The sequence below is a fragment of the Phoenix dactylifera genome, chromosome 1 (genome assembly GCF_051530095.1).
Source record: "Phoenix dactylifera cultivar Ajwa chromosome 1, Ajwa_hap1_PhDact_Kaust_v1.1, whole genome shotgun sequence".
Lineage (NCBI taxonomy): Eukaryota > Viridiplantae > Streptophyta > Magnoliopsida > Arecales > Arecaceae > Phoenix > Phoenix dactylifera.
This window is the reverse complement of record NC_143190.1, coordinates 12,788,781-12,813,773: the sequence shown is the minus strand read 5'-3', so window position 1 is coordinate 12,813,773 and position 24,993 is coordinate 12,788,781. Positions and strand designations below refer to the sequence as shown.

The 24,993-nt window shown below is 37.0% G+C and overlaps 1 protein-coding gene across 5 annotated transcripts; it reads right to left on the bottom strand.

Moving 5' to 3' along the window:
• Positions 1 to 19: 19 nt before the first annotated feature.
• On the bottom strand, positions 20 to 24,641 carry LOC103721967 (uncharacterized). 5 transcript variants are annotated; one of them, XR_015980621.1, is made up of 5 exons: positions 24,458 to 24,641; positions 23,664 to 24,287; positions 22,623 to 22,911; positions 20,889 to 21,011; positions 20 to 435 (listed from the first exon to the last, which is right to left on the bottom strand). XR_015980621.1 is itself a non-coding variant. In XM_088720941.1 (4 exons), exons 2-4 carry the CDS (start codon positions 24,219 to 24,221, stop codon positions 497 to 499), a joined length of 882 nt encoding a protein of 293 aa, XP_088577067.1. In that variant the 5' UTR covers positions 24,222 to 24,287; positions 24,458 to 24,641; the 3' UTR covers positions 20 to 496. The 5 variants fall into 5 exon arrangements, 3 of the variants coding, with proteins under 3 accessions (XP_088577067.1, XP_088577070.1, XP_088577069.1); XR_005515285.2 differs by having other exon boundaries at positions 24,564 to 24,641; XM_088720941.1 differs by lacking the exon at positions 20,889 to 21,011 and having other exon boundaries at positions 20 to 531.
• Positions 24,642 to 24,993: the final 352 nt, after the last annotated feature.

Genomic DNA, 24,993 nt, shown 5'->3' with positions numbered 1-24,993 from the left:
CCACGTAAAACGCGAAGCCTTCAACTTTAGCACCTTCCATAGTTTATATTTCTTAATTTTCCAAAATTTAATCCGCAAGCTTTTCCCAACTTTCACCAAATAAGTTTGTGCCACAAATACACCAATAGCAAAGATAAATACCCAGTACCAAAACATGAGATCTTTTCGCATTGTAAATACAAATCAAAACTTTACAATCCATGCAGCTTGTTTAGGTCTCTGTAGTGAGACATCATGTAGTATGGATCAGCAAGGAGAACAATACCCTTCAACATTATCGATAGACTGATCCAACAAAACCTCCAGCATATTGAAAAATATCTTTGCTGATATCATGTCCAGCCTCCTTGGGAGCAAATATTCAACAGCCAAGGAGAATAAACTGTGATTAAGATCCACAACAAAGAATGACTGAAAATAGTATTCAGCAGACGCCTGTATGTGAAAGCAATGTCAGAATGTACAGATACACTGGATATGATTTCGAAATATAAATTCATCCAGCAAGCGGCCAAGGGAAAGTCTTTGCCACTGAAGAAAGGTCAGAAGTAAGTCGGTTAACCAATATTAATAGAAATGCGGCCTCAAAAATTCAAATTACCCTCTGAGCATTAGATAATGAAGAAAAAAAAGAACGCAGCAACCAGTCAGCTAAAACATATGCAAGCAACCACCATTCAATTCCAAGAGTCTATGGATCAAATTTACAAAGGGGTATTTCATCTGTTGCACACTATCAACACTAGATTGAAGCACAAGAGGACTAAGCAACTGACATACATCTCAACATAACATATAAACGTTTCAACAGGCTATCTGCAATGTTGCATGAAAGTTCTGTAACCAGGTGTAGTCAGGTTGTCAAGAGAATAACAAAACCTTAATGACTTTGTTGGCTTCAATCTTATAATTAACAATCAGGCCATGCATGCATGCATGCATATTAACATACATATATTCCAGATAAAAAATGCATATTGCACATCTAAATGAACAATAAACAGTCACAAAGGCACATGTTTCGTTTCATCTTATAATGGCAAGAAATATATCAGCAAGAAGCACATGAAAAACATGGCATCCAACCATAACTATTGGTGACTACATGGGTGTGTTTCTCTGGTCTGCAGCATTCAGTTATCTGGTTGTCATAGCTCCTTATAATCTTGGCTATGCCCAAAATAACATTATTTCACATACCACGGTCATCTTTATGAGTTAATCTTGCTATCTGTGCATACAGTGATACAAATATCAGATCCTAATTCACAATGACCAAAAAGTTCTTTGTTGATCCCCTTACCAGATTTCCCTAATTGGAGTTTTCCCTTATTGGGTATGTGCATCCTTCAATGCATTGCTAGAATTGTTATAGCATCCATATACAAACTCATTTCCTCTATCCTAGTCTAGCAGCTTGCCAGCCACCATGGTGTTCACATCATATACATGGTGATATATATTGTTGGGCTATCACACTAATCAACGACATGCTCTTTTCCAGTTCTTGCCAATGTTTCCTTCCACAACGTTATCCTAGGACTTGTTTGGTTCGCGGAAAGAATTTTTCCTCACCGAAATATTTTTTCTGGAAAGCTGATTCCTAAGAATATGATGCCTGAAAAAATAGTTTTGACATGTTTGGTTGATCATAGAAAAGTAGCACCTTCTAGAGTGGAGGGTTTTAATATGTTATATGGGCACAGCGGAAGCTAGGGATTTTAAAAATTTCTTAATAAAGTCTCTTTACATAAACCCTATTAAGCCAAGATCACCTTAATGATAACAATCAAATAATATAATATAAATGCAGAAATAGAAGAATACCTCTAACGCTAATCCAATGTGCAGAATTTCTACTAGGTGCCCAAATGTTCACCCTCCAACGTTGATCCACACGGAAAAATTGATCCAAGACTTTAACTCCAAAGACTTTGATCCTTGAAGCAGAATTCTTCCAAAAAACTCTAATGGCTTGCTTTCCTTCCTTTCTAATTTTCTTCTACCTTCTAAAATCACTTCTAATCCTTTTGTCCTAAAGAAGACCACCTTATCTTGGATTAGGACACCCTAGAAGCAATCCTAGAAAGAAGGAAACTAATGTAAGAAAGAAGGGATATGAGAGAGTTGGTTTTTGGAACTCCGATGGAATTGAATTCACCGGGAGCATATCTATTTATAGATGTGGAGGGATGCATCCTTCCCATCCATTCATGCACTAAGGGAGGCGTGGGATCCAAGGGAGGCGTCCCATATGATGAGCCATATCTAGGATGGGGCGCCAACAAAGAAGGGAGGCGTATCATGATAAGTGGATAAATGGATAAGGATGAAAAGAAGCGCTTCATCCTTATCTCTTATCATCTCTTGCGCTCCCTCTTTTCTTATCACGCCATCAGCCCATGTGAAGCCTCATCACGCCCCTAAGAAGCCCCTTGATCACGCCATCCAATGCTTCCCTTGATGCGCCATCACAAGATGAAAATCTAATGGCTAGGAATGCATGCGCCATCAACCTCCCTAGTTATGTCATCATCCAATGGTTCGATGATGATCCAAAGGCTCTAATCCAAGGTGCCTCATCATGATCCTATTATGTCTTCATCCAATGGCTGATAAAGATCAAATAGTCATGATTAAAGACCCTATCTAACCCAATCCAATTGGGTTCAAACTAACTCACCATTATGTCTTCATCCAACATTAGTAGATGAAGATCTAACGGTCAAAAATGAATGATTTATCAAATCTAATCCAAGTAGACTCAAACCAAGCCAATTAGGTGCCAACTCTTAGCTAACCCATATTAGGATATGATCTAATCAAATTAGATCAATCAAGAATCAGATTCGAATCCAATTCGAATCAGGAGCTAAGGTTTGCAATATGTGCTAGTATGTTCATCTTGCAAACATGATCTAATCTAATTAGACCCTTGATCAGTTTCCTTATGTGTGACCCATTGGGTTCCATACTCAGCCAACAATAGGTATGGGTGCGAGTTGACCTAACTTGATTAGAACTCTTCTAATCGATTTAGATCCAAACTGCGCGAACCCGAACTTAACAATTAGAATCCTTTCTAACCGGTAATCGAATTAAACTCTTTAATTCGATCAAATCTATAAGACAAGATTGACGTCTAACAATGTATTATGTCTACCCGGAAGATATGAAATTTGGTGGAAATACCAAAATTACCCTTCAGTGGCAAGTTACCGTACAATTCAATCCATCAATCAAACTGCATCCCGAATATGTATATGAGTATGAATCTATGTCAAACTCAATTACATATTCATTTCTCTCAATCTTTTAATGATAATTCGAATAATGAAACATTAGAAACTCTTTCTAATTTTCATTCTATTTTGATCAAAGATTTTCTGAATTATCATATGATTAGAAACTCTTACTAGAAGTAATTGATTCCTTGTCGACCTACTCATAACCTTCATACACAATTCACCTTATCCGGAAGATCCTGTGCACAACATATTGTCATGAATAAGAGTAAACCAAAACATGGATTCATGTGCACAAGATACCATGGTTATCTCAGGTCAAAGGATTAGTTGCACAACTCCCATAAGAAAATCATCTTTAGACATGTAAGTAAGACTCCATAAGATATTCTCTTGATAGGTCAATTTAGTGAACTCATTCCTCTAATGAGCACCCACATCTTTGTATTAGTGTCTCCACACAAGTGATTGTGAGATCAATCACCCTCTGCATCGAGTATACATAAGATGTGCCAGTCCTAAAATCCAACTAGTTTTCTTATACAAACATGGTTCATCCACATTTTTGATAAAACCAAACTCTTTGACCGTTGTATCAAAACGGATGTTCCAACTCCTCGACGCTTGCTTTAATCCATAAATGGATCTCTTAAGCTTGCATACTTGATTTGTTCTCCTATTTGAGACAAATCCTTCTGGCTGTATCATGTAAACATCTTCCTCAAGATAACCATTAAGGAAGACGGTTTTAACATCCATTTGCCAGATTTTATAATCATAGTATGCAGCTATTGCAAGCAAAATACGAATAGATTTAAGCATGGCAACTAGTGAAAAAGTTTCATCATAGTCAATTCCTTGCTTTTGCCTGAAATCTTTCGCCACCAATCTAGCCTTGTAGGTTTCTACTTGGTCATCTGCTCCAATCTTTTTCTTATAGACCCATTTGCAACCTACAGGGTTTACACCCTCTAGTGCATCAACCAAAGTCCAAACTTGGTTGGTATATATAGAGTCTATTTTGGATTTCATGACCTCCAGCCATTTGTTAGAGTCACTACTCATGACAGCTTCCGAATAGGTCAGAGGATCATCATTTTCAACGATGTGGGCTTCATCATTCTCAATGATAAACCTATACCTCTTAGGTGCATTTCGCACTCTATCTGACCTTCGGAGAGGAGATGTGTGTTGTGATTGTACCTCATCCATGGGTACATCTAGTTGAGGAATATCTTGTATCTCCATTTGTAGGTTTTGAACTACTTCAAGTTCAATTCTTCTATCCTTGCACTTTTCAAAAAAAAATTCTTTCTCCATGAAAGTGGCATGCCTACCTACAAAAACCTTTTGTTCGGTAGGATGATAGAAGATGTATCCTATACTATTTTTAGGATAACCTACAAAAATACACTTATCTGATCTAGCACGTAACTTGTGTCCAAAAATTTTTTTGACATAAGCTTGACAGCTCCATATCTTAAGGTACTTAAGATTTGGCTTCTTACCTCTCCATATCTCATATGGAGTGCTAGATATAGATTTAAAAGGTACCCTGTTTAATACAATGCAGCAGTCTCTAGGGCAAAACCCCAGAAGAAAATAGGAAGATCTGTAAAGCACATCATGGACCATACCATATCTAATAAAGTACGATTCCTCCATTCGGCTACACCATTTAACTGTGGCATATACGGAGGTGTCCATTTAGAGAGAATATCCTTTTCTTTAAGATGATTTAAAAACTCACTAGAAAGGTATTCACCTCCTCGATCAGATCGAAGGATTTTAATACACTTTCCAATTTTTTTTCAACCATACTTTGATACTCTTTAAACTTATCAAAGGTTTCGGATTTTATGTTTCATAAGATACACATATCCGAATCTTGATAAATCATCAGTAAATGTGATGAAATAAGAGTATCCACCTTTAGATGGAGTTGTCATAGGACCATATACATTTGTATGCACAAGTCCTAACAATTCTCTTGCCTTTCTTCATGTCCTATGAATAGAGACTTGGTCATTTTTCCCCTAAGACAAGATTCACAAGTTCCTAATGATTCAAAATCATAAGGATCAAAGAACTCTTCTTTGTACAACTTGTGTATTCTTGACTCACTAATATGATCTAGTCGGCAATGCCAAAGGAGGGTGTGATTTACCACTTCTCGCTATCTTTTATTACTTTCATCAATATGAAAGATATTGTCATTAAGTGATAAAACTAGAAGACCATTTTCCATAATGCCATTGCAAAAATACTTATTAGAAAAAGAAATAGAACAACCATTGCCCTTTCCATTAATCTCAAATCCTCTCTTTAACAACAAAGGAATGAAAATTACATTTCTAATAATCTTGGGCATATAATAACAATTTTCTAATTTCAGGAGCTCTCCCGAAGGCAACTCCAAGTAGTAGGTTCCAACAGCTTCTGCCTGGATGGACTCTCCTCCAGCGCCATAAAGCTCAAAGTCACCTTTCTTCAAACTTCTAATTTTCTGTAGTCCATACAAAGATTTGCAAATGTGAGAACCACAGCCGGTATTCAATACCCATGAATTTGAATTTGAAGAACTTAATGACAAATTGGCATGTAACATAAACATACCCTTTGATGCAACTCTTGCATCTTGCTTTACAGTTGCAAGAAAACTCTTGCAATTTTTTTTCCAGTGGACTTCCTTGCCGCAATGGAAACAGGTACTTGATCCGGAGATTTTCTTTCCTTTCTTCTTCTTGATGCTACTCTTAGGGTTCAACTTTTTCTTAGAACCCTTATTGCCTGATTTCTTCCTTGAGCCCCTATCAACAAGGATCGGATCCTTTTCCTTCTTGATATGCGTCTCAGTTGTCTTTAACATATTTAACAGCTCAGGCAAGGAGGCATTCAGCTTGTTCATACAACAAACTGAGAGAATGAATCAGGTAGTGATTACAGGATCAAATCCTGACTGAGCTCACTATCCATAGCAAAACCTAACTGACTTAATCTAGTGATCAAGTCTATAACCATAAGAACATGGTTTTGCACTAGAGTTCCTTCATTCATCCTAGCACGGAACAAATGCTTGGATATCTCATATCTAGCAGTCCTGCTTTGCTCTCCATAAAACTCTTTTAAATTGAGAAGTATGGATTGAGTGTCCATGCTCTCATGTTGCCTCTGTAGCTCATTGCTCATGAAGGCAAGAGTGATACATTTGACAGTCAAACTGTCATTCTTGCACATCTTATGTGTGGCAACCTCTTCTTCTGTGGCATCATCCCCTAGATCTCCAAGATCAGGGGTTTCAAGAATATAGAAAATTTTCTCCTGAGTGAGTACAATTTTAAGATTTCTCAACCAGTCCACATAGTTTGGACCGGTCAACTTGTTGGCATCCAAGATGCCTCTTAGTGATAGTGAAGATGTCATTTAATTCAGAATTAATTCTACATAAGCAAAGAACAAAACTAATATAAGCAAACCAATAATGATGACATATATACAATTGGACAAGAATTTTATCTAATTGTTACTCCCACTATTTTTATCAAATATCATAGCCCTCTCCTATGATAAACAAGAAAACCTAATTTTTCTTAGTAGGGTTGAAATCCTAATTCTTCATAAAGGCCTTGTGTTTACACAACAAATCTTTATGAGTACATAGGTAGAAAACTCTTTTCAATTGCATCTCATGCAATTCTCAACTTTATCTTGTCCTCTAAAACAGTTATAGCCTTGCGGTTGCACAACAAACTATAATATTTTAGTTACGTCAAACCCTTCATTTCCATACAGTCATATTCCAATAATATTGACCTTGTGGTTGCACAACAAAGCAACATATTAGAAAATGCCGTAAGCATCTTTATGCACCAAGACAGTATAACATCAGTCTCCATTGCAAGTCTTGTGGTTGCACAACAAACCAGCATGGATCTTGACATAATAATGTCGATGCATGAAAGAAGGCTAAGAGTAGTGTTTTATCAACATTAAGCTTATCCATAATAGACAATCAAACAATTGGCCAAGTAAGCAGGTAGGAGGCTCCCCTTACTCAGAGAGTAAGATCCTAATTAAGTAACCACCTTTAGTGCTTTCTTAGACACCAATTAGATTAATTATTCTAGAATGGGTCAGCTCAAAGTTTTTCAACACTATGACTTAATATAATTTTCATTAAGGGCTTACTGGTCTCATGCACATTCTATAATTGCAACATATTTAATGTCTATTTATATGCTACAATAAACTATATATCTATCTCATCATATATAAATCATAACCAATTGATTGAATCAATTAACATGCTTCAACATATCTCCATATGAAAAATTCATATCATAATTCCAACTGGTAAGTTCGGGTTCGCGCAGTTTGGACCTAAATTGATTAGAAGAGTTCTAATCAAGTTAGGTCAACTCGCACCCAAACCTATTGCTGGCTAAGTATGGAACCCAATGGGTCACACACAAAAAAACTAATCAAGGGTCTAATTAGATTAGATCATGTTTGCAAGATAAATATGCTAGCACATGTTGCAAACCTTAGCACCTAATTCGAATTGGATTCGAATCTGATTCTTAATTGATCTAATTTGATTAGATCATATCCTAATATGGGTTAGCCAAGAGTTGGCACTGGCTTGGTTTGAGTCTAATTGCATTAGATTTGATAAATCATTCATTTTTGACCGTTAGATCTTCATCTACCATTGGATGAAGATATCATGGTGAGTTGGTTTGAACCCAATTGGATTGGGTTAGATAGGGTCTTTAATCATGACCATTTAATCTTCATCAGCCATTGGATGAAGACATAATGGGATCATGATGAGGCACCTTGGATTAGAGCCTTTGGATCATCATCGAACCGTTGGATGATGACATAACTAGGGAGGTTGATGGCGCATGCATTCCTAGCCATTAGATCTTCATCTTGTGATGGCGCATCAAGGGAAGCATTGGATGGCGTGATCAACGGGCTTCTTAGGGGCGTGATGAGGCTTCACATGGGCTGATGGTGTGATAAGAAAAGAGGGAGCGTAAGAGATGATAAGAGATAAGGATGAAGCGCTTCTTTTCATCCTTATCCACTTATTCACTTATCATGATACGCCTCCCTTCTTTGTTGGCGCCCCATCCTAGATACGGCTCATCATATGGGACGCCTCCCTTGGATCCCACGCCTCCTTTGGTGAATGAATGGGTGGCAAGGATGCATCCCTCCATATCTATAAATAGATACGCTCCCGGTGAATTCAATTCCATCGAAGTTCCAAAAACCAACTCTCTCATATCCCTTCTTTCTTACATTAGTTTTCTTCTTTCTAGAATTGCTTCTAGGGTGTCCTAATCCAAGACAAGGTGGTCTTCTTTAGGACAAAAGGATTAGAAGTGATTTTAGAAGGTAGAAAAAAATTAGAAAGGAAAGCAAGCCATTAGAGTTCTTTGGAAGAATTCTGCATCAAGGATCAAAGTCTTTGAAGCTAAAGTCTTGAATCAATTTTTCCGTGTGGATCAACGTTGGAGGGTGAACATTTGGGCACCTAATGAAAATTCTGCACATTGGATTAGCGTCAGAGGTATTCTTCTATTTCTGCATTTATATTATATTATTTGATTGTTATCACTAAGGTGTTCTTGGCTTAATAGGATTTCATGTAAAGAGACTTTATTAAAAAAATTTTAAAATCCCTAGCTTCTGCTGTGCCCACATAACATGTTAAAACCTTACAGTGGTATCAGATGCTACCCGAAAGATATGAAATTTGGTGGAAATACCAAAATTACCATTCAGTGGTAAGTTACTGTGCAATTCAATCTTTCAATCAAACTGCATCCCGAATATGTATATGAGTATGGATATATGTCAAACTCAATTACATATTCATGTTTCTCTCAATCTTTTAATGATAATTCGAATAATGAAACATTAAAAACTCTTTCCAATTTTCATTCTACTTTGATCAAAGATTTTTTGAATTATCATATGATTAGAATAAAATAAGATGCGGTCTTCTCTTACTAGAAGTGATTGATTCCTTGTCGACCTACTCATAACCTTCGTACACAATTCACCATATCCGGAAGATCCCGTGCACAACAGATTGTCATGAATAAGAGTAAACTAAAACATGGATTCATGTGCACAAGATACCATGGTGATCTCAGGTCAAAGGATTAGTTGCACAACTCCCACTAAGAGAATCATCTTTAGACATGTAAGTAAGATTCCATAAGATATTCTTTTGACAGGTCAATTTAGTGAACTCATTCCTCTAATGAGCACCCAAATCTTTATATTAGTGTCTCCACACAAGTGATTGTGAGATCAATCATCCTCTGCATCGAGTATACATAAGATGTGCCAATCTTGCCGGTAGCATTGATCCCCGACTCAATGTACCAATGACTGAAAATACTTAAGATTAGGGTTTTAGAATTTTAGGTCTCACTAGTATGATCTTATCATAGCCCTAAAACCATTGCCCTAATCTAAGAGGTTCATCACAAATATAAGAAACAGCATATGATGACACACAATGCCTTTATTTATAATCAAATATCACATACATGATTTGGAAAATCAAAAGAAAATCATTCGCAATACAAATTATGATTGGCTTGTAAGGCATCTATGCTTTCAATTTTCCACTTTCGCTAAAGCCAATCGCCCTTAAATTTTAATCCCATACAATCGAGGTGGCAATCAAACTGCTGCTGTAGTAGAGCTTTAGTGAATGGGTCTACTAGGTTGTTCTTTGTGTCTACCCGTTCAATGACTATGTCTTGTCTCTCGACAATCTCTCGAACGAGGTGGAAGCATCTTAGAATGTGCTTGGATTTGTGATGAGACCTTGGTTCCTTCGCTTGAGCAACAGCTCCAGTGTTATCACAATAAACTGGGACTGGTTCAACAATCTCAGAAACTACTCCCAACTCAGAGATGAACTTCTTCATCCAGACAGCTTCCTTAGCGGCTTCACTCACAGCAATGTATTCTGCCTCATAAAGGGTTGCTCTCTTCCAGCTCACTGCACCACCATTTAGGATAAAGATATACCCTGAAGTAGACTTGCTATCATCTGAGTCTGACTGAAAACTAGAATCAGAAAATCCTTTTAATTTCAACTCAGAACCTCCATAAACTAGAAAAACATCTTTAGTTCTTCTTAAGTACTTAAGAATATTTTTCATAGCTATCCAATGATCCTCCCCTAGATCAGCCTAGAATCAACTTGTTATGCCTAAGGCATAAGCAACAACAGGCCTAGTACATAGCATAGCATACATAATCGATCCTACTGCCGAAGCATAGGGAATAGAATGAAGTCATTCTACTCCTCTCTTCAGATGTCTTAAGAGACATCTTCTTAAAGAGACGTATGCCATGACTCATAGGCAAGTAACCTCTTTTACTTCCTTCCATGCTGAATCTTTTCAGCACATGATCTATGTACCTAGACTGGGACAAGCTTAGCATCCTTTTAGATCTATCCCTATAGATCTTTATACCAAGTATATAGGATGCTTCTCCCAAGTCTTTCATGGAAAAATTTTTTGATAGCCAAGTCTTGACCGATTGTAACATTGGAATATCATTTCTAATGATTAGTATATCATCTACATACAGAAGACAATGGCACTCCCACTAGTCTTCTTATACACACATGGTTCATCCACATTTTTGATAAAACCAAACTCTTTGACCATTGTATCAAAACGGACGTTCCAACTCCTCGACGCTTGCTTTAATCCATAAATGGATCTCTTAAGCTTGCATATTTGATTTGTTCTCCTACTTGAGACAAATCCTTCTGGCTGTATCATGTAAATCTCTTCCTCAAGATAACTATTAAGGAAGACGGTTTTGACATCCATTTGCCAGATTTTATAATCATAGTATGCAGCTATTGCAAACAAAAATCCGAATAGATTTAAGCATAGCAACTGGTGAAAAAAGTTTCATCATAGTCAATTCCTTGCTTTTGCCTGAAATCTTTTGCCACCAATCTAGCCTTGTAGGTTTCTACTTGGTCATCTGCTTCAATCTTTTTCTTATACACCCATTTGCAACCTATAGGGTTTACACCCTCTGGTGCATCAACCAAAGTCCATACTTGGTTGGTATACATAGAGTCTATTTTAGATTTCATGGCCTCCAGCCATTTGTTAGAGTCACTACTCATGACAGCTTCCGAATAGGTCAGAGGATCATCATTTTCAACGATGTGGGCTTCATCATTCTCAGTGATAAACCTATACCTCTTAGGTGCATTTCGCACTCTATCTGACCTTCGGAGAGGAGATGTGTGTTGTGGTTGTACCTCATCCATGGGTACATCTAGTTGAGGAATATCTTGTATCTCCATTTGTAGGTCTTGAACTACTGCAAGTTCAATTCTTCTATCCTTGCACTTTTCAAGAAAAAATTATTTCTCCATGAAAGTGGCATGCCTACCTACAAAGACCTTTTGTTCGGTAGGATGATAGAAGATGTATTCTATACTATTTTTAAGATAACCTACAAAAATACACTTATCTGATCTAGCACGTAACATGTGTCCAAAATTTCTTCTGACATAAGCTTGACAGCCCCATATCTTAAGGTCTTAAGATTTGGCTTCTTACCTCTCCATATCTCATATGGAGTGCTAGATACAGATTTAAAAGGTACCCAGTTTAATACAAGTGCAGCAGTCTCTAGGGCAAAACCCTAGAAGAAATAGGAAGATCTGTAAAGCACATCATGGACCATACTATATCTAATAAAGTACGATTCCTCCGTTCGGCTACACCATTTAACTGTGGCGTATACAGAGGTGTCCATTTAGAGAGAATACCCTTTTCTTTAAGATGATTTAAAAACTCACTAGAAAGGTATTTACCTCCTCGATCAGATCGAAAGATTTTAATACACGTTCCGATTTGATTTTCAACCATACTTTGATACTCTTTAAACTTATCAAAGATTTCGGATTTATGTTTCATAAGATACACATATCCGAACCTTGATAAATTATCAGTAAATGTGATGAAGTAAGAGTATCCACCTTTAGATGGAGTTGTCATAGGACCACATACATTTGTATGCACAAGTCCTAACAATTCTTTTACCCTTTCTCCATGTTCTGTGAATAGAGACTTGGTCATTTTTCCCCTAAGACAAGATTCACAAGTTCCTAATGATTCAAAATCATAAGAATCAAAGAACTCTTCTTTGTATAACTTGTGTATTCTTGACTCACTAATATGATCTAGTCGGCAATACCAAAGGAGGGTGTGATTTACCTCTTCTCGCTTTCTTTTATTACTTTCATCAATATGAAAGACATTGTCATTAAGTGATAAAACTAGAAGACCATTTTCCATAATGCTATTGCAAAGATTCTTATTAGAAAAAGAAATAGAACAACCATTGCCCTTTCCATTAATCTCAAATTCTCTCTTTAACAACAAAGGAATGGAAATTACATTTCTAATAATCTTGGGCATATAATAATAATTTTCTAATTTCAGAAGCTCTTCCGAAGGCAACTCCAAGTAGTAAGTTCCAACAATTTCTGCCTGGATGGACTCTCCTCCAGCGCCATAAAGCTCGAAGTCATCTTTCTTCAAACTTCTAATTTTCTGTAGTCCATGCAAAGATTTGCAAATGTGATAGCCACAGCCCGTATCGAATACCCATGAATTTGAATTTGAAGAACTTAATGACAAATTGGCATGTAACATAAACATAACTTTGATGCAACTCTTGCATCTTGCTTTACAGTTGCAAGAAAACTCTTGCAATTTTTTTTCCAGTGGCCTTCCTTACCGCAATGGAAACAGGTACTTGATTCGGAGATTTTCTTTCCTTATCTAATTGTTACTCCCACTATTTTTATCGAATATCATAGCCCTCTCCTATGATAAACAAGAAAACCTAATTTTTCTTAGTAGGGTTGAGATCCTAATTCTTCATAAAGGCCTTGTGTTTACACAACAAACCTTTATGAGTACATAAGTAGGAAACTCTTTCCAATTGCATCTCATGCAATTCTCGACTTTATCTTGTTCTCTAAAACACTTATAGCCTTGTGGTTGCACAACAAACTATAATGTTTTAGTTAAGTCAAACCCTTCATTTCCATACAATTATATTCCAATAATATTGACCTTGTGGTAGCACAACAAAGCAACATATTAAAAAATGCCGTAAGCATCTTTATGCACCAAGACAATATAACATCAGTCTCCATTGCAAGTCTTGTGGTTGCACAACAAACCAGCATGGATCTTGACATAATAATATCGAGGCATGAAGGAAGGCTAAGAGTAGTGTTTTATCAACATTAAGCTTATCCATAATAGACAATCAAACAATTGGCCACATAATCAGGTGGGAGGCTCCCCTTACTCAAAGAGTAAGGTCTTAATTAAGTAACCACCTTTAGTGCTTTCTTAGACACCAATTAGGTTAATTGTTCTAGAATGGGTCAGCTCAAAATTTTTCAACACTATGACTTAATATAATTTTTATTGAGGGCTTACTGGTCTCATGCACATTCTATAATTGCAACATATTTAACATGTCTATATATATGCTACAATAAACTATATATCTATCTCATCATATATAAATCATAACCAATTGATTGAATCAATTAACATGCTTCAACATATCTTCATATAAAAAATTCATATCATGACATTTTATCACATATCATAGCATATATGAATCATATAATATTGCTATCTCAGCATTTCTATAAACATATGATATTACTATCTCATAGTAAATAATAATCATACATTATGCATAATCATTTGATTGAACCAAATAAGGTTGGCTCTGATACCACTGTAGGGTTTTAACATGTTATGTGGACGCAGCGGAAGCTAGAAATTAAGAATTTCTTAATAAAGTTTCTTCACATGAAACCCTATTAAGCCAAGATCACGTTAATGATAACAATCAAATAATATAATATAAATGAAGAAATAGAAGAATACCTCTAACGCTAATCCAATATGCAGAATTTTCACTAGGCGCCCAAATGTTCACCCTCCAACATTGATCCACACGGAAAAATTGATTCAAGACTTTAGCTCCAAAGACTTTGATCCTTGATGCAGAATTCTTTTAAAAAACTCTAATGGCTTGCTTTCCTTCCTTTCTAATTTTCTTCTACCTTCTAAAATCACTTCTAATTCTTTTGTCCTAAAGAAGACCACTTTGTCTTGGATTAAGACACCCTAGAAGCAATCCTAGAAAAAAGAAAACTAATGTAAGAAAGAAGGGATATGAGAGAGTTGGTTTTTGGAACTCCGATGGAATTGCATTCACCGGAAGCATATCTATTTATAGATGTGGAGAGATGCATCCTTGCCATCCATTCATGCACCAAGGGAGGTGTGGGATCCAAGGGAGGCGTCCCATATGATGAGCCGTATCTAGGATGGGGCGCCAACAAAGAAGGGAGGCGTATCATGATAAGTGGATAAGTGGATAAGGATGAAAAGATGCGCTTCATCCTTATCTCTTATCATCTCTTGCGCTCCCTCTTTTCTTATCACGCCATCAGCCCATGTGAAGCCTCATCACGCCCCTAAGAAGCCCCTTGATCACGCCATCCAATGCTTCCCTTGATGCGTCATCACAAGATGAAGATCTAATGGCTAGGAATGCATGCGCCATCAACCTCCCTAGTTACGTCATCATCCAACGGTTCGATGATGATCCAAAGGCTCTAATCTAAGGTGCCTCATCATGATCCCATATTATGTTTTCATCCAATGGCTGATGAAGATCAAATGGTCATGATTAAAGACCCTATCTAACCCAATCTAATTGGGTTCAAACCAACTCACCATTATGTCTTCATCCAATGGTAGATGAAGATCTAACGGTCAAAAATGAATGATTTATCAAATCTAATCCAACTAGACTCAAACCAAGCCAATTAGGTGCCAACTCTTAGCTAACCCATATTAGAATATGATCTAATCAAATTAGATCAATCAAAAATCAGAATGGAATCTAATTCTAAACAAATTCGAATCCAATTCGAATCAAATTTGAATCCAATTCGAATCAGAATCTAAGGTTTGCAATATGTGCTAGCATGTTCATCTTGCAAACATGATCTAGTCTAATTAGACCCTTGATCAGTTCCCTTATGTGTGACCCATTGGGTTCCATACTTAGCCAGCAATAGGTGTGGGTGCGAGTTGACCTAACTTGATTAGAACTCTTCTAATCGATTTAGGTCCAAACTGCGCGAACCCGAACTTAACAATTAGAATCCTTTCTAACTAGTGATCGAATTAAACTCTTTAATTCGATCAAACCTATAAGACAAGATTGACGTCTAGCAACATGTCATGTCTACCCGAAAGATATGAAATTTAGTGGAGTAGCTTATGTTTGGTTAAACATCTATTTTTCTGAAAAAGTTGTGTAAAATATCTATTATATCCTTAATAAAGAGAAAGACCTTATCTATAGATTTTGATGACTTAAGGATAGTTTTGGAGAAAAAAAATCTCAATTTCCAACCGATGGAAAAGTAGCTTTTCCATATCTCTCATAGATTTTTCTTTTCCATAAAACATGGAAATCTTATTTCTATGAGAATGCTCCTTTTTCATCTCTCTCCTTTGAAAATTTCAATTAAACAAGAGGTTTTTCTTCATTTTTTCGTTGACCATACTTTCCCCTCCTTTTTCCGTGAACCAAACGAGTCTCTATTGATTGGTTCCATATCACTGTCATCTATAAGTGCAGATACTTACCTTGGTCAACTCATTGCAAACTTGGGTGTTATTAAGCCCTGTTTCCTCATCACTGCACAATTCCTTGACTGTTAGTTCATTCTTCATTTAAGAGATGGTAGCCAACAGTTTCTTATGCTTCTAAATTCCATAAATGCTGAAGGCTCCTAATTCTCTATTAATGTCACTACTTAAAACAGACACCTAAAGGTACAACCTCCACCATACTTCATGTAATGTAAAACACTGCTCGCTATTGGTCTCAAAGGATTTACATATGAAAGTCAATTGTAAATATGATACAGAAAAATGAAAGCAGCAGCATTGCTTTACAGCACAACCAAAAGCCAACTTTTAAGATAAATCCACTCATTAGCATGCATCAAAGCAGATAGCCTGATGGGATATGCAGAGCATGCCTTGGCCATATAATAAGTAAATCATAACTACTGCCAAAAATGGTCTCCAGAAAAATGGCCAAAAATATCGTCATAAACAATCACCTGAAACAAGGAACATAAACCCTGTGAAGGACGTGAATTCTACAGCAAAGATCTGCGATCTAGTTTGCTAAAATTCAAGCCTTTCCCTATTTCATCTAAAATGCTACACTAACGGTAAAGTTTCCAAGTATATCCCAATCTTTTACCAAACAAAAATCTGAATAACAAGCACATCAATGCAATAATAAAGGCCAAATACCATAACAAGAGTTCCTTCGCATCTAATTACTATTTGATATTTTCCAAGAGGTGTAGTTGCTTTCTATTTGTCGTAAGACTCACATCAAATATGGGTTTGAAAGGAGAAAATAGTCTTCCTACATGTTTTCTATAGACTGATCTGGCAAAACCTCTGAGATAATTGGAAAAGATCCTTGCTGATCATATGTCCAGCCTATGTGGTGAGCATAAGCAAAACATATGCATCTCAATAAAGTAACTAAACATCTCAAGAGGTGACTGCATGGAAGTTTAGTAATCAGGTCTAATCTAGTTTGTAGAGAGAATAAATAACTTTCGTGTTATGGTTTTTCTGATAACAAGTTCATCAGCAAAAAATGGTTAATTTTGGAATACAATTGTCATATCTTGCTGATAATACTAGCAGAATGAATATCAACAAATAGTCACAAGAAAAAAGGTTGATATTTCTGCCTGTTCATCTTATCTAACAGTTTATATTCCTGCCTGACTCAAGAATCTGGATTTTGCATAAAACATGCAAGAAAAAAGCAAACAATAACCTTGAATCTAATTCTAACTATTGAATGACTACATGAGAGTGTTTGTTCAACCTGCAGTTTATTGTTGTCACTACTTTGAGATTACAATGAGTTTTATGGCTAACAATACTTTATTCATATACCAGGGTGATCTTTATGAGGTCATCATGTCATCTGTTTGCACCAACATCAGATCTTTCACAACTTTTAGCAACTTCTTTTAGGTGATACCCTTTATGTCCAATCATTTCACACAAATTGGAGTCCGCCTCCTCCATGAGACACATGCAACCTAAATGCATGACTAAACTGCTACAGTAAACATGCATATACTATCTGCATAGCTTCTATCCTTGTATTGTGGAAATCCTGCCACCATGGTGCTCACACATGTACACTATATATACATATATATATGTATGCATGCATGCATGTATATAGATATACATGTACATATGTTTATATGTACATCTATATGTGTATGTGCGCATGCATGTATTTATGTATGTATGTATATGTACATATATATAGGTTCCATATCCTCTTTAGGTGTCAATACTACCTTTATTATAATTATTTCAAACTTCAGAATCCATTAGGTCTTGTATCTCTGTCACTGTACACTTGAGGATTTGCTAAGTTCTGGATCTCAGCAAGCAATTTCATTATTCTCTGAAACTTCATATAATGCCAAAGGCAAAGGGTCCTAATTCTTGATTAACATCATGACTTTAATATGAGGACTGTAGGCATAGAAATCCATGGGGTCATCCTCAAGTTTTCCCATGGAAGGAGACACGCCACATCTCAACATTTGGGATGGTGAATGTCTTATCCCAGTCCCATCCCAAAACTTAGGATGGTGCCCCATCCTGAAACTCGGGAAGGTGGAACGCCCCACCATCCCATTGGTACTTGCATACTTACGTATCCACTTTGCATAATGTAAAACATTAGTCAGTACTTGCTATTGTTTTTTAACGCTTCAAGGATGAAGGCAAATCTTAGACATCCTTTACATAAATTGCACTATGCCAATTTCTTAAATCTTAACTGTACGTGTTGCATCATATAAGGTTTTTTTTTTTTTGTAACCAATGAAAAAGTAATGAAGCATTCCACTGCTCAGAGAAGTCCAGTAATTATGTAATGTGTGTGAGCACAGCAGATCTTCACCATGTCAGGTATAATGTGCACAAGCACACACAAAGGCACATGGATGCACACCCACCAAAGTACAAGCAAATATGTCGCTTCAAAAGACTTGCATGAGGTATTTGTTTAATTGGTAAGAGTTACATTTCTTTCATTTAGCTCAAAACTTCTAAGTTTATGAAATTGCAGCAGATAGTTTTAAACTACCTCGATAAAAATGGGTAATTTTGTCTCCATCTACAAATGGTAGAGAACAATCATCATCAAATATATGAGGCCCTCAATTGAAGACAGGACTTTTGCTGTAAATGCCACAGAGACAAATGTACCACAAACTTGGTTTTCATCCATGTTGCTCACATTGGAGCCTTTCGGCAAGATCTTATTTACCTCAAAAATAATAAAGGTCAACAATGTATCTAGAAAAATCCTTACTGTCAATTCATAATCTAAGCTTAAGATTTGTAACACTTAAAACATAATTAACTTCACCACAGACATTCATCTCATCTCAACCTTACAAATTCAAAAAAATGATTGGTGGTGTAAAAGCTCCTCTGATTCTAAACTAATCTATTTTCTAGTCCTTCACAATAAATCTTAAAAACTTGCACTTATTCTAAGCACGACATATTTAATATTATAGCATATCATCGCCGGCATTACATAGCCTTCTTCGCTCAGGACTATCTATGCAAGCACTAAATATAGCATGACTTAAGAGCAAGGCAAGGAAGCCAGATATGTCTAGAGTTTATATCCATAACTAACCTCTTAATCATTTCTATCCTCTCTTCCAATTATAATTGATCCAACAGGCTATGTGAAGAGTGTATCTTTGTCCAAATGGGAGTATGGATTTTCGACATAAATTAGAAGCCAAATTGTGAAGGCAGTTACAATAGGCAGATCATGGAAATAGCTGAATTACCTTATTCTAAAAGCCAATGGATTTAAGTTTCTAACTTTTTTTTCCTCATCATGATGTTGGGTGAGATTCACATAGATGTCCGATTCAAGTTATTCTCTCATAAATTTCATTTTAACATGCAAAATAATAAGGTTTGAAATATCAGTACTAAACAATGTACTGCTTTTCCATCACAATGACACGATGCCGATATACGGGTACTGATGGTATGTATCAAAATTGGCAACTTCAAAAAAAAGAAAAACCATCAGTACCAACTGGTACAATTGATAAGTTACCACCAGTACAGTACATATATTAATGTCGATATGAACTGGTACAAGCTGGAACAGCCAGTACATACTGAGATAGTTGGTTTTGACATCCTTGCACCCATATTGCTGCGGTTTTGCATCAGAATGGTCCAGTGCCAGTCATACCATCCTGTTCCGGTAGTGTTTGAAACCATGTAAAATAGCATAATCTAAAGTTCACGAACTGGAATCATATTAACATGACATAGTATACCAGGTCGCTGACTGTTTATAAATGGTTCCTTTTTGGGACTAAAAAATATATAACGATCCTTCTTTCTGAGATGAAGACATGGCAGGGCCTAGTCATTTTCATTGAGTACATGACACTATGATATCGGACATGTGCCATTCAGCACTAGTGGCAACTGCTCATGATGATCCATATGCAAGAATCACCATAAGCATGATTTTATGTCAGAAATAAAGCCAACAACCTAACACCAATGGTAATTTTTACACATACACTGCACTCATTTAGCAATTCAAAGATCATTAAAATAACAATAGCTTGCATAGGTAAGACTATTTAGTGACCAAAGATTCATCATTTTTCATAGAGAAGTAATATTATATACTTATGGAGCTCCCATTGAGACATGCAATTAAAAAGAGTATTGCCCTCAAGCAACAGTAGGAAGAAGTGATGATATAAGGCAAAAAATTGAAGAAAACATACAATAACTGTGAAGGATTTGGACAGCTCCACAAGGCCAGTTGGCTAGCAGAAGCTAGTTTAATTACACAACTAGCAAAGTTCCATATGATAATTTATTAAACGCTTTATCTTGTCATGACATTTTTATAGGGAAAGTTTCTTTGAGCTGAATCGCAATCAAAGAAGTAGTAGATTCAAGTCAGAGCTTCATCTAGAGACAACACAAGCCTTATAAGATATTGAATGAAAAGAAATCCTGCTTTTAGCAAATTCCTAGTCTATATAAGTGGAAGAATGTCAGGGTACAACACTGAAGAAATTAAGATATAAATCAAATAAAATTAAAAGAAAAAAAAACATCATTCCTAAATGTGAAAACATCATAAAACAAAATTGAACTCCGGATTAAATGTTCCATGAAAAAATTTTAGTCACAACTTAAATGAGTCAAGAAAAATGTCCCAAAGAATAAAAATAATGACAATGTATCAAGGTATTAAACCTAAAAAAGATACAAAAATGTTGTACATAACAAATTTATGAATAGTTGAAAATCATTTCAAAATTTTGTAGAGAATATAATAAATTTTTAAAATTAGCTAGAAAGTGTGTGGCATGTTTCATACTTCTGAAACAATTCGCTTATGTTCCCCCTCAAACTGCATCTTGCGGACTTCATCTCAGTGGTAAATATGGGAATTTGAGAATAGGAAGCACTTCTCATGTCGCAAATGGAACAGGGAGTAATCCTAGAACAGCAAAAAGGTTGAAACTGCCTCAGAACAATAGTGTACAAAAATAAACAACTCTAGAAAAATTTTACAAAAGGCCATGGTGCTTAAAGAAGTCCATCTTTCACTAATAAAAAAGTGCATTATAGGATGACCAAAATAAACAGTAAAGAACCAAATGAAAATTTGATTAAAACGGTATGATGGAAAGAAGAAACATAAGCATTACGCGTAGCTGAATTTTGATTTTAATTGTTAAAATAACCATTAAATGTTTTTCTACTTACTTGTAATAAAGGAAATTCTAGACTTTGAATTATTAATAGAAAGAGGGGCGGTAGGGTGGGTGAGGGGGTTCAGCCTGTCATAGGGAATGCTATCATTCCAATTCATTCCTTGCCTGTGGATTTTCCACTACCAAGCATTGGCTTTTGCAGATATCCAGAACGTTTACCAATAATATCTGTCTGAAGTACAGAAAGCCTTCAGTTCTTCTTATATCTCTTGAAGATTGAAGAGAGAGGGGCACCTTAGAAGAGATAAGTAGAGGACCACAATAACTAATCAAAGAATGAGAATGAAAACCCTAATGAATACTATAGAGAAGTAGAATTACAGATTAGAGTTTTCCACAGAGAACATCTTATGATAAATGAGCAGCCCAAATCAAAAACAGAGTTAATAAAAAGAGACACAGTCACACAGTTGAGATAATCTTCCTTTCTACCATCGTTATCTGCTATTTCCAAACTTAGCATTATTCTGGCCCATATGCTTCATAAGGCATTGTCATTTCAATTAGAAGCATATGAACAATCATAAAATTGTGAAAAGGGCATAGCTCAATAATTATCTGCTTAACTCAATGCTAACCTTTGGCTGTCAAATGATTGAGCAGCTTATGTAGCCTCAATAATTGGCTCAAAAAGTGATTGCTCCATTAGTAATTGAGTTGAGCTTGAGAATTGCTTAGCTCAGTCATGTGAAGCTTGATGAACCTAGCAGATATATATATATATATATATAATCTATGATTCGAACATATGTACTCAAGATATCAACCTAATGTTCTCTTGCAGGCAAAAAGAGCAACAAAATATGAATCTAATGAATTAAGTATTTAGTATTCGAAAGCATTTCAGCTGCTACTGCACATACAATCAAAGACCCCAGGTTCTTACAAAGTTTTTCCTGAACAGCTCAACCTCGACATTAATTAAGCCATGCTCAAGATCAACTTAATTACAGTCTACTTATTCTATAAGCTAGATGGAAATAACAGAGCACAGATTTTACTCAGAATCTGTATCTAATCAAGCAGGCATAAACATCCGTATGAATGGTCAAAGGTACTGCTGAATCTAAGATATATAAGCTTTTAGCTTATAATTATTGAATTCAATCATACAAATGTAATGAAATAAATAAGAAAGGGGCACTTGAAATTCAGTTTCACATGTAAAGCAGAGAGAGATTCCTATGCTTTGAAAGTTATCAAAACTTTCAATTAAAAGGGAAAAAATTGTATATGAAAACAGATCTTCTAACACCCAGGTCCATGTCTATAGTTATGTCAAGACATAAAGGATTCATGAGTTTATAACAAGCATGTGCAGCCCAATTTTTCACCTTTTGATGAGGCCCGGACTACCACAACATGCATCATCATGTTGTTAGGTGGGAGGGTCAGATGGAGGGGACAGAGCTTGCCATTCACTGGGTTTTTGTAGCACACAACTATATCGCTGAGATTTGTTTCTTCCTCCAATTTGTGAGTCAGCTCGTCCACGCTCAGCCCATTGAAAATGAAGGAAGACTCCTCAAAGCTCTCATCCACGTAGCCATCATTGTCTGCAACAGTATAGTGAACAGTCCGACCCTCCACTTTGTGGAGCGACCCAGAGAAAGAGGAGGATGACTGCCAGAACAAGAGCATTCAAAACTTACTATATGCTTGAAACACGAGAACATTAATGATCAAAAATGGTACAATCACCGCAAAAATGCCATTAAAGCGCAACCAGCATTTAAAAGAGGACGATTGACACCTATTTAAGAACATTCTAAAGATTAAAACAGAAAAAAACAATGGAATTCAAGAAATTTTCAGATCTAGAACAAGACAAAAAAAAAAAAGCATTTCAAGAGCAATGATGATGTGAAAAAGGAAAAAAAAAATGGACAACCAATATGAATTCAACTCCAATTAAGACTACAACAGCATGACAGAATGTGAATTCAACCAATATGAAGAACTGGATGACTAACACCTATTTAATAACATTCTATGGATTAAGACAGAAAAACAATGGAATTCAACAAATTTCCAGATATAGAACAAGACAAAAAATGTTTTAAGAGCATCGATAATGTGAAAAAAGGAAAAAAAAAGATGGCTAAAAGCTCCAACCAAGACCAAAACAGAATGACAGAATGTGAATTAGAGCAATATGAAGAACAGTTAAGGTGCAAAAAAAAACAAAAAGAAACAAATACAAATTCAAGACCAATCACCATTTAAGACAGCATGGCATAATGCAAATTTGAGGACAAGTAAGACGGATGCAATTTCAAGAACGATTAAGAATTACGAAAAGTTTTTTTAAAAAAATAATAATAATACATCTGACGTTCTAAGCAGTAAAAGGAAAAGAGAAAAAGACAGCAGACCTCCATCTTGGACAGTTTCGGGGACATGTTGGCCGGCTTGGGGGACTCGGAAGCTCTGTCATGCTCGACCGGCAGATACGGCACGGCCGGCGAGGCAGAGGGGCTCGTGAGTACGTCGACGACATCGACATCCCAGAGAATCCATTCCTGGGTGGCGGTGCGATGAGGGATGTCATGGGTGATCGAGTTGCGCCATGGCGGGAGGCCACCATTGGCGCGGAGGAAGTGGCCGTAGCGGGTCTTGAGCTTGACCTGGACGCCCTCGCGGATGGGCTCCCACTCGACGGAGGAGTCGAGGCGGGGGGGCACGGTCTGGAAGACCTTGCGGCCGGTTAAGCCGAGGAGGAAGGGCTCGTTCGAGGCGGTGAGGTAGCGGTTGTAGCAACTCTTGAGGCGCAGCACCGGGGCGGGCCCGTCCACGATCTGCACCGTCCACCGGGCGTTGCGGGACGCCCCATTGCGCTCCTGGCACACGTGCTCCTCGTCCTCGTCCGCCATCAAATATTTGTCGTGGCGGCTCCGCAGCCGGACCACCCTCGCCCTGTTGAACAAATCCATCTCGACTGTCCCAAGAACCGATCAGACCGTCCAATACCGATCGATCTTTGACTCCAAATCCCAGTTCTTGATAGAAGCCAAGAAAATAGATCAGGAAAACGGGAACAATCCAAAGAGAAAGGAGAAGGATAAGAAAGCAGAGGAGTAAAAGGAGAGAGAAGAAAGAGAGGGGTTTTGAAAAAGACGTTCGTTTGCTAGGAAAAATAAGGTAGGGAAAGGGAGGGGGGAGGAGGGACCGGCGTGGTTTGGACGCGGAAAGGAAGAACGGAAGGAAGCGGGCTTCCCCTCGTTTCTGTCCCCTCTCTCTCTCTCTCTCCGTTCTTTCTCGCCTCCGACGCTCACCCTAAATGCGGGTCCGGGCTTCAGGTCGCCGGCCGAAATCTTTCTGGTACAATGAATTTTAATGAGGAATGGTAGTACGCGGCACCAGTGATTTCACCAGTTTATAAAGTGCACCGGACCCACGTAAACAGCGTGGAATTTGTTTCGCCACGTCAGACGAAAACAGGAGTGGGGAACATTACGGGGAGGCATGGAATTGATAGTTACTTTTTTTTTTTCAATAAGTCATTTTTTGGCATAGAATTATTTTGGTAAGCCATTGCTCGGTTTTTTTGTTTTTGGCAGGTCATGGACCTTTGATAGCTCGGAACATATAGGGCCACCACATTGCTTCGGCAGCTCTACATAGGATATTTTTTACCTGGGAGCTCCCACCCCCGAGTTCCCTCAAGGTCAATTTTGATAACTCTGTTTTGGATGGTGGCAGGAG

Excerpts from the sequence above, each read along its gene's own strand:
- LOC103721967 (XM_088720941.1), bottom strand. The coding sequence starts at position 24,221 with ATGGATTTGTTCAACAGGGCGAGGGTGGTCCGGCTGCGGAGCCGCCAC. Across the intron at positions 22,912-23,663 it reads CGAAACTGTCCAAGATGGAG|TCATCCTCCTCTTTCTCTGG; the intron begins GTCTGCTGTCTT and ends TTGTTCTGGCAG. Across the intron at positions 532-22,622 it reads AGTCCGGGCCTCATCAAAAG|TGGCAAAGACTTTCCCTTGG; the intron begins GTGAAAAATTGG and ends ACCTTTCTTCAG.